Genomic DNA, 10548 nt, shown 5'->3' with positions numbered 1-10548 from the left:
TATATATCACCACCGTAAAACCTGTAAGCACCTGTATAGTTCTTTAAAGGTTCTTTAACTCTCTCTTAGTCTCTTAGTTTAGTTGGGGAAAGGGTTAAAACAACATTAAAATACAGACTATTTCTTGAAGAAATAATTTTTTTGCCCCCAAGGCCCCCATAATGAAATATTCCAGGGTCCCCACATGAGACCTTTGACCTCAGAAAAAAAGGACCTCTCCACAAACAGCAACACCAACTTCACACATTACTAACCAGTTAGACTTTATTTCTGGAGTATCTAAAACAGAAGTTCTTTATTGAGAATTAAGGTTTAGATGTTATTTATTTTTATTTATTTTTTACTTACCGTTTTGGTGAAAAGTTTTTGCTTTAGTTGTCTCTTGACCCTTGACTTTAATTTAAAGTTAAAATAAGTTTTTATTTGGCTGTTATAATCGTGCTTATAAAGAGCATATGTGATGGCAAGGCACTTAAGATAAAATCATTTCATGCATCTGAGTCTCTGGTTGCATTTGATCAAAATCTGTAGTTGTTTTATGAGTTTTAGGTTACTGCAGTTCTATGATACTACGTGACAATGTGAGAAAATTGTATAAACCACTTTTAGAATTATGGGTTATAAAGAGATTTCGATTCTGTCACTCATAGACATGAAGAATCAGCATGTGAATCTCAGCAATAGTGACACAATTTCTGATCATTTTCATATGATTTTTGAACATCACAAAACAGGGCAGTAAAAAAAGTCACAACAAAAATAAAAGATGCTGTATGGCACCTCTTATGGTTCTACATGACACCATTTGACAAAGGTGCTATATAGCACCTGTAAAAATAGGTGCTAAACAGCACTAAAAGTGGCTCCCCTATGATTACAAACCAAAGAACCGCTTTTAGTGCTATACAGCACCATTTTTTTAGTGTGTATGGTGCAGAAACATAGTAAAAAAGGAGCAGACAAAATTTCCACAATGGATGTTCTGAATACGTGCACTCTTGTGGTTTGGTTTTAGCATTAGGCAAAAAATTCTGACAAAAAATTCAAGGAGCACTTAAGGTCTGTGCATTGAGTCTGTTCGACTAAACCCGACGGAACTCTGGGGTGAGTCTGGTTTGTCAAATGAAGGAAAAAGACGCGCATTCATTTGAATACACAATTGGAATATCACGCTTGGTTCGTAGTGTGGTCGTCAAGTTGCTCTTATTGGTGGGTACTGCGTTACATCACACTGATTTAATGACGCGAAGTCTTCCTGTTTGCTTTATTTGAGTCTTTAAGTGCTCTTACAGCTGGAGGAGCGCGTGCAGAGCGCTGGACAGCGGCTGTCCCATCAGTACCGGCTGTCGCTCACTTCTCTTTATCCACACCGTCTCGTCCACTGGGAGATTTGATTTCGTATTATACTAGCTATTTATCATCTCACAAACCACAGAAGCCTTTCTGCAGTCATTTGTGAGGTGAGTGACCTCTTGTCCTGTACGACAGTGAATGGTGAAGTTTATCGGTGAGGGAGTAACAATGCACTTGTCTTTTACTGTCATTTGAAAACGCACCGTCTCCTCGCTTCGCTCGCTTAGATTTAGATTGCTTTATAGTATTATTATTTATAGGATTTATTTACATGATTTCGATCGATTTGGATGCTTATATTGTGACATGTGAAACGTAGCCTAACATGTTATCCTTATCAATAATTTTGACCATGTGGCTGTTTGACCACGACAAATACATTTAAAAAATGGGTCAAAGACGTGACACTTTTCAGTGAAATGAATAAATACATAAAAACACTCTAAGCAGTTCACATAGCCTATAAAATGACTTGAATTCACGATTTCAACTCTATAATGAGCATTTTTTTCTAAAAGTCAGGGTGATGCACGTGTACTATTCAAAAATGTCATTCTCAAGAGCAAAACCTTAGTTTGGCATAATGTTATTATTATTATTTAAAAAAAAGATTGCTTATTAATATGTGCACACAATTGTATGGTAAGTCCAGCGGTCCAACCAGCATGCAGAAAAAAAGCAAATGATATCATAGATACCAATAATGCATGGTATTTATAAGTAAGTAAGTAAATTGGTCACCACATGACAAGTTTAGAGTCATTTAGTTAAAACCTTTATTAAAAACCAACCATGATTTAAGAAAAGTTCTTAGGATCTGATGAAGTTGGCCAAACATCAATGGTTGTTTTTATTTTTTGATTTATATTTATGTGTTTATTTATTTTATTGTTTGCAGAGTGGGTCTGCACTTACTTTTGACATTTTTTTAAAGGGCATTTAGATTTTGTTGGGTTGAACTTTGGATGAGCATTTCCTTTTATTTTTATTCCTGGTTATTAAGATTTTTCCATGTTTTTATTGTAAAGACACTTTTGTCCACTTTTAAATGTTTGTTCATAAAAAAAAAGATGGCATGAAAAAACACACTTTTTCAATCATTTCAATAAATTCAATAACTGTTGATTGAGGAATGCATCTTTAGTCTCAGGGTCAGATGCCCTCACTGCTGCATGATCAAATTAATTCACTTCTTGAAAATGTCTGCAGTCAAATCTCTCCTCTTGCTTCATAACAAATAATAACTACTAATTAATAATAGAACTAAAATAAAATATAATAAGCTCTCTCTCTCTCTCTCTCTCTCTATATATATATATATATATAAAGTTTTTTTTCTTTCTTTTTTTTTTTGGTGGATATTTTATATTTTAAAATTATATTAAAATTTATATTTCGTCTTTTTATTAAAAATGCATATACATTTTGGAATTTGAAATTGGATTCCAGAATGAAAGACGCTAGATTATTTTGTGTTTCTCTCACTTTTCTGTCCATAGGTGACTGTGATAAAGGTGTGAAAGTTCAGGCTTGTGGGAAATGGGTCAGTAGAAGCACCAGAAATGCCAGACCATGATACAGAATTCCATCTGAATCGACTGACAAAAAGAAGACGAGTGGACATTGGAGTGAAGAGAATTGTTAGCTCATCTGCCTCATCAACACAAACAGCTTCTGCCATCATCACTGTCAACCGTGCAGCCTTTGATGCCATGAACTCCCGTCAAAGTAAGAAGCAGGATGTGCTTGAGTGCCAAGGGGCTCAGCTCGGTGAGGCCAAATCAGATGTTCTCCGCAAACTGCTTAAAAGGGGCAGCTCATATGAGGATAACATGATACCCTTTTCTGATGCCACTATCATCACAAACCTACTGAAGAGCAATAAGGCAATGAGAGGAACAGGAGGCAGGGAGTCAGTGGTCCCCAGGAAAGCAGAACCTGAACTACTACAGGAGGACACTTGCAGCAACTCATCCCTGGAGAGCGCTGAAGAGTGTCTCTCACCATTTGGAAAAATCTCACTGGACCACATGGGCTCTGAGCGGATAAATAAAGAGCACCTTCAGGCCAAGCGTGCTCGTGTCGAGAACATCATTCGTGGAATGAACCACTCACCAAATGTGATGGCAACCTCTATTTCTAGTGGAAAGGATTGTGAGCGGGAGTTAGAGGGAGAAACCAACATTACCGCACAGTCCTTCAGCCCAAGAGAAAGCAATCGTGAGAACAAGAGGAAACAGAAATTACCTCAGCAGCAGCAGCATAGCTTTCAGCAGATGGTTTCCACACATAAACAGCAGAAGGTTGAGGAACGCAGGCAGCTGAAACTACAGCTGGAAGACATGCAGAAACAGCTGAAACAGTTTCAAGAAAAGTTCTTCCAGATCTATGACAGTACAGATTCTGAAGCAGATGGAGGGAATCTCTCAGAAGACAGCATACGATCTGATGGGATGTTAGGTGATGGTGGCATCAATGAATATCTCATTCAAAATTCTGTGGCTGATCGATCTGATAATGAGATAGCAGACTTGGATCCAAGATGCTTTCTGGATGAAGCGAAGGCCCTGCACCGTGAACAAGTATTGCTGGATGGAAAGATGGCCAAACAAGAAGGTTCTTTGAGGAGCAAAGGTTTGATGTCTATGCATGAAGTAGGCAAACGTCTGGCAGAAACCCTTAAGCAGGAGCTAAACTCTGCCATGTCTCAAGTGGTAGACACTGTGGTGAATGTTTTTTCAAAACCTCCACGGCCACCGTTACAAGTATTCCCATCACTCCCAGCAAATGAGGACCACTTTGTTTTTAACGGAAACAACCCAAACGTCCACACTGCTAATCAGAGACTGCAGTGCTTTGGTGATGCTGTCTTTCCCAGCCCACTTGACTCATTTGTCGGGGTCCCTCTTTCTTGTGCCAACGATCAGACGGAGGCACTACCACTGGTAGTACGAAAGTCTGCATCTGAACACCACCAGTCCTCAGATCCTGGAGCTCAGAATGGCCACCCTCATCCCTCCTTACATCCTTCTTCTCTTTCTGGAAACACAGGCTTCATCTCCCCATCATTCCATCATCCATTTTCACTTCCTCTTGTGGGTTACTCATTTCAGAGCACACTTGGTGCCTCATCAACAGGATATTCTAGTAAAGACTCTCCTGGTTTAATGGATCTGTCAAGGGAGACCACCAGCTTACGAACAAAAATGGCTTCCAGCCAGCATCTGATGCTTAACCATTCTTGCTCACCAGTTCTCCCAAGAAGCACTGCTGAAGGGCTGTCACTCATCAAATCTGAATGTGGGGACCTCCATGACATGTCAGACATCTCTTCATACTCAGGCTGTACAATATCCTTTTCAGTAAAAGCAGTTCTTGAAGTGGGCCGGTACGCAGTACTTCAATATTAATAGTCAATTCAATAGTCTTTAGTGTACCAGCACTTTTTCGTGTGTACCGGCACTTCTGACATGTTGCCGGTACTGAGTCAAAGCGTCAGTGTCTGGGTGAATAGAAATGACACTATAAAGCACACTACCCAGGAGGTCATTTGAAACCGTTAAACTTCTGGAAAGTTCAAGATTCCAGTAAGGGAAGGCATTAGTAATAAGTTCAAAACAGCGTTAATGCAAAGAAAACACGGACGATTTAATCAGCGATGGCGGAGAGAATAGTGACTCGCATCCAGATGGCAGTAAATTATTCTTTTCAGCGTGCATTTGGCTTAATAGCACAAGTGTTTTATAATGAATGCCGGCTGAAGGTGTTTTAGATTATGCGCTGGACAGTGGTTTAGTTATTCTGAATGGATCCTTATAGTAGCATGTACAGTCAGGTTAAGGCAGCAGGTTTAGTGGTCTTTTGGCGCCTCCCTGCGGTCATGTTTGGTATCACAGCTTAACTGGTGCTTATTCATATTAAAAATGCTCTAGACATTCTTTCTTTCAGTATTATATACATACATTGGGAATTATGAAAAGTAATTTAATAATGATTTTCTTTTTTTTTGTGGGGGGGTTCAAGCACTGAGTTAGAGCTTTCCTTTCACTTACTATTTACGTCTTTAAAATGTTCCTGGTCAGGGCACATTATTCCCTAGAATAAAGTCTTATCTAATTATTAATTGATATTTAATTCAAATGTAATTACTTGTTTCGCTTCTAAAATGATAGCTCATGTTAATGTTAATCAATAGCCAAACAGCACAGGAGCAAATTGTTCTTTAATTTTATGGACAAATTCATCGGACAATGGTAAGAATAACTTCAATTTTGGGTGCTGAACTTTGCGTACAAAAAAACGTGATTGACAAAATGCAATTGCTGTTTTTATTGTTCTGTGTGCAAAATGCATTAAAGTGTACCTGCATTTTGTCACAAAATACTGTCACATAATTCAATCAGTCCATGAAGCTATTCAGGTTACACATGGTGTGCGATAGCAGCTGTTAACATAGCAAACCTAGATGGAACCCATTTCTAGTCTCTTAATGGAATCTGTAAGTAGAACATTTTAGGGATACAATCAGTTAGAAAACAAATAGAAGAATAGTTGTGAAAAGTTTTAACCAAAGTATGTTATAGACTTTTCATTAAGACTTTTCATTCATAAAGAATCTTATCAACTTGTGGAAAGTGGGCATCCGATGATTTAAACTGGTTAAATAATTCTGTAATTCAGATTCAAGCATCCAACAGTATTTATTATTTATAGCTCATTTCTTAAGTACAAAATAATAAACTGTGACCTTTAAATGTAGTTCTGAGTCAGATAAACCTGAACAACATGGATTTGCTTGCTACTGGCATTTTAAGCAGATAAAAGTTCTCCTGTCTGTCCAAAGTTATATTGGCAGTGGTTGAGGTTTTTTTTTGTTTGACAGTCACACAAAAGGCTTTGCACTGATGTCAGAGCTCAGAGAGGCCTTAAAGGAGGTAGCTCAGTCCTCTTTGTCTGGAAAATTTGCCCACTCAGCCATTTTGTTGTCTGGCAGAGGTCAGAGCGGGACAACAGCAGGAGTGTCACACACAGTGCAGTTTGAACTTTCAGTGTGTGATCTTATCTTAAATAGATTATTGATGAAGGCTGAAAGTATGGAGGAAAATGTGCAGCGTTGGCAGACAGCCAAGCTGTTTCCCCTTCAAGGTCTGACATAGTAAACCTTTACAATTTATTTAATAACATCAGCAACACTACGTAGTTTTAGTTTGTTTGTTTATTTGCTTATAATTTAATTTAATTCCAAACCAGTTTTTTTTTTTGCCTTATCCTGATTCACTACAAAAAGTCTCTAATAATAATTTATTTTTAAGAATGTCGGATCAGATTATTGTCACCTATGAAAAACTTTTCTAACTTGCCATGCTCAAAAGAGCCTCCCAAAACCTTTACCGCTATATTTGTGTTCTGTCCCTGCTAAAATGAAGGTTACAAACACATTTGAAGGTGATATGCAAATGCTATCTTTATCTCTTTGACATCTGGAGGTTTGGGATCAGGGCACAGGGAAAGACGTTGCCCGCTTTGCCTGTAAAATGAGTTTCTGATGTAAAATATGTCGGTGTGGTGTTTTTCATGTTTTATTGAACGTGACGAGCCGACACCTTGAGTGATGAGATGATAATGTCAAGCAAATCTTAGCACTGGGCATATTTTTCTTTACTGCTAGTGTTAAATCCAGGAGGGACTGTCCCCAAATCACCTGAAGAAGGCCAAACTGATGTTCTTCTACACCCGGTACCCAAGCTCCAGCATGCTCAAGATGTACTTCTCAGATGTGAAGGTGAGTGCAGACTGATAGAGATTCTCTAAAACCTAACTAATTAGTATTTAACACTCTTTGCGTTTCAGTTTAACAGGTGCATCACATCTCAGCTGATAAAGTGGTTCAGTAACTTTAGAGAGTTCTTCTACATCCAGATGGAGAAGTTTGCCAGGCAGGCCATAAATAACGGTGTGGCAGCAGTTGATGATATCATTGTGAGCCGTGATTCAGAGCTCTACAAAGTGCTCAACATGCACTACAATAAGGCAAATGATTTTGAGGTATGTGCTCACTTTCAAACACACAGAGATTTAACTTTGGTTAATGTTAAGTGTCATATGTTAGACTCCTGGAGAGTGTAACCATTGTGTAGTATTTTCAAATCATTGCTTTGTTTGAACGGCCCATTTCACACTCTTCTGCACATTTGATGCGTTTTGAGTTGCAGTTCATTTATAATGCTGTAATGCGATGCAGTACTGTATGTTAAATGACGGTATTGTATCACTATGCCTATTGTATTGTGAAACGGTCAGTTGAGTCTAAGTTTAAATGAAACACTGTATTAAATACTATTTATCTGTTCTCATGTAGCACACACAAAGACAGTAATTACAAAAATAAGGACTCAGCCCTTCAATTGGGTAACTAAAAGATGTTCATCAACTAAAAAAGGCAGAAAGACGAAACTAAAGTCTTCATAAGAAATGATCCAATACTAAAAGGAGCAAAACGTGTAACATGAGCTCTTGTACTCATGATGAAAACATAATTAGCTTATTATAAAAACAATGGAAAGTTTCTGCTGTCTTCACAATAAAGAGGGTGGCAGAAGACGTCATTTTGCAGTAGAACAGTGAGACAGAATGCTGCGGAAGGGTTTGTTTGAGTGTGTTTATAGGGGAAGGTGACCCGTCACTGCTGAGTGTTTCTGTGGCACAAATGTGCTGGAGTCATGTGATAGAAATCTACCCTCTCCTTCTCATTGCAACAGAATCTCTTCACCCCTCATGCATTTTCTGCCTCCACAGCCCTTAAGACTTAATTCATGTATCAACTGTCTCAGTTGTTTCGACTAAAAATAATGTGGATATCATTACTAATTAATTACTTAGACAATCTGGTCCTTGACAAATTTGTCAGGAAAGTCTTTGTGATTGCTCAGATTTCCAAAGATACCAAGTGTGAAGCTAGAGTAGACACATATCAGATATGTCATATTAATGATACAAGAGGTTAAATTATTTCAGTGGCTGTTCTTACCTAATTTGATTGAACCGAAGAAATGGTCATTCGTTTACACACAAACCCACAGAGACACAAGACACACTGTTCTGGTTCCAGGAACTGCAGCAGCACTGTTATTTACATAAATAAATGAGGAATTTGCAAATAGTGCCGAGATCAGTGTACAGATCTACTGTTAGCTCCGTCACATGCTTCATCTGTGTGAAGACATGGAAGCGAACATGTTTTGCATGTTAAGGATTTTCTCAGTAGGCGTCTAAGAGATGGGATGGTTGATTAACACTTTGCTTAGGGAAAGTGTGCCAAGCCATGCAAATCTCACACACAAATCAACCGCCTTGACTTTTACCTGTGTGTGTGTGTGCTTCTAAGTCTGTTTTTATCCACTGGAATGAGAAATTGTACTACTTGTGAACATAAGTGTCCCTTACCAATGTAAAAAGAAAAAAAAGCCAATTAAAATCAGTTGCAGGTTGCAAATATTGCCCTTTAATGGAAAAGTTAACTTCTGACCTATGGCGTTATTTTACTGTCAAATGTCGAGAGTGCACGGTTGTAGCGCGAAAGTACATTGCTATGATGTGCGAGCGCGAATCTCTCCGCTCGCACGCAGATTTCCTTTGCTCTCGCACTAAACCGGACGCACGCTCTCAGATATGCGCTGCTCTCGCCCAGAGTGTGCGAGCACTTAAAACGTGTCCGTTGCCATTGCGAATCTCTCCTCGCGCTCAAAGTGTGCGCGCTCAACCTGTGTCCTTTGCACTTGCAAATCTCTCCAAGCACTTGCGCTAGAAATTAATTATTTTCGCACCTGGATTAAACGTTGTCAAAAGTTATCAACAAATCAGACTTCCATGACTGACCGATTAAAATGCTACGTGAAATCTAATTAGCTGGAATTCTTTTGACAATCAAAAATGGATCTTTAATTCCGTTACAATTTAATATTTAGTTATATTAATCAAAAGTATATTAGAAATGGCTGGGATTGGGGTGCTTGGATGATTTGTGCAAATAAATAACCTAGTAATCTGTCTGTCTAACTGGTTGGTCAAACCCCTCTATAACACAATAACAACTAAACTAATGACTAAACCTTATCAAAAGTTATCAACCAATCAGACTTCCACGACTGACCGATGAAAATGCTATGAAATCTAATTGGCTAAGAGGGAACTGCACCTGTTCCTTTGACAATCAAAGATGGATCTGCAATTTCTTTACAATTTAATCATATTGGTTACACTTTATTTCGATAGTCCACTTTAGTCATTCTACTAACTATAAGTAAGTTTGTAACTACATGTCAACTACATGTCAACTAATTCTCATTCATTTGCATCTACATGTCTACTAACTCTCAGAGTAGACTGTTGGGGTAGGTTTAGTGTTAGTAGAATGTTGACAAAGAAAGTGTTAGAAGATATTAAGCAGACAGTCTACTAATACTCTACTAACTGCTAGTTGACATGTAGTTGCAAAGTTACTTACTGTTAATAGAATGTCTAAAGTGGACTATCGAAATAAAGTGTTACCATAATATTTAGTCATATTAATCAAATGTATATTAGAAATGGCTAGGAATGGGGTGCTTGGATGATTTGTACAAATAAATAACCTAGTCTGTCTAACTGGTTGGTCAAACTTCTCTGAGCGATTTATCTAAACAAACAAAAAAAGTAGCTTATAAGATTCGGTTCAAGTGGTCATACATGTCTTGTGTAATTGGGTTGAAATATATATACACAACATCTGATTTAAGACAGAACTATTTAGATCAAGGGTCAGATGCACTATTCCCTAAATAATTAAAATGTGGAATATATCGGCCAACCACCATAACGAATTTCTCATATTTGTCATAACATCATTATATTCTATGGGCTTAATGAATTTGCAGACAATGTAGTTATCTGTAACTGTCATATAGCCTAACTGTAAATTCAGTCTTAGAGGAGAATGTCACTGAATGTGTAGCTAATATGTGCGTTTTCATGAAAATAAAAAATAAAAATCGAACTAAAATCAGAACTGAAAACAAACTCCCAATAAATGTCAGCAGTTATTGTGTTATAGAGGGGTTTGACCAACCAGTTAGACAGACAGATTACTAGGTTATTTATTTGCACAAATCATCCAAGCACCCCGATCCCAGCCATTTCTAATATACTTTTGATTAATAT

General features: G+C 37.9%; 1 protein-coding gene across 1 annotated transcript in view; it reads left to right on the top strand.

The window, feature by feature from the left end:
• The first annotated feature begins 1222 nt into the window (after positions 1–1222).
• The window catches only part of LOC107575177 (prospero homeobox protein 1-like), a 16980-nt gene continuing 7654 nt past the window's right edge, over positions 1223–10548 (top strand). The window contains exons 1-4 of the mRNA XM_016261596.1: positions 1223–1460; positions 2853–4705; positions 7030–7135; positions 7204–7398. Coding sequence (XP_016117082.1) covers positions 2916–4705; positions 7030–7135; positions 7204–7398 — 2091 coding nt within the window. The 5' untranslated portion in view covers positions 1223–1460; positions 2853–2915. The remainder of the gene's footprint in view (positions 1461–2852; positions 4706–7029; positions 7136–7203; positions 7399–10548) is intronic.

This window comes from Sinocyclocheilus grahami, unplaced genomic scaffold (assembly GCF_001515645.1).
Source record: "Sinocyclocheilus grahami isolate Dianchi unplaced genomic scaffold, SAMN03320097.WGS_v1.1 scaffold2496.1, whole genome shotgun sequence".
Taxonomy (NCBI): Eukaryota; Metazoa; Chordata; class Actinopteri; order Cypriniformes; family Cyprinidae; genus Sinocyclocheilus; species Sinocyclocheilus grahami.
The sequence above is the reverse complement of the archived record's forward strand: the minus strand, read 5'-3'. Positions and strand labels throughout refer to the sequence as shown.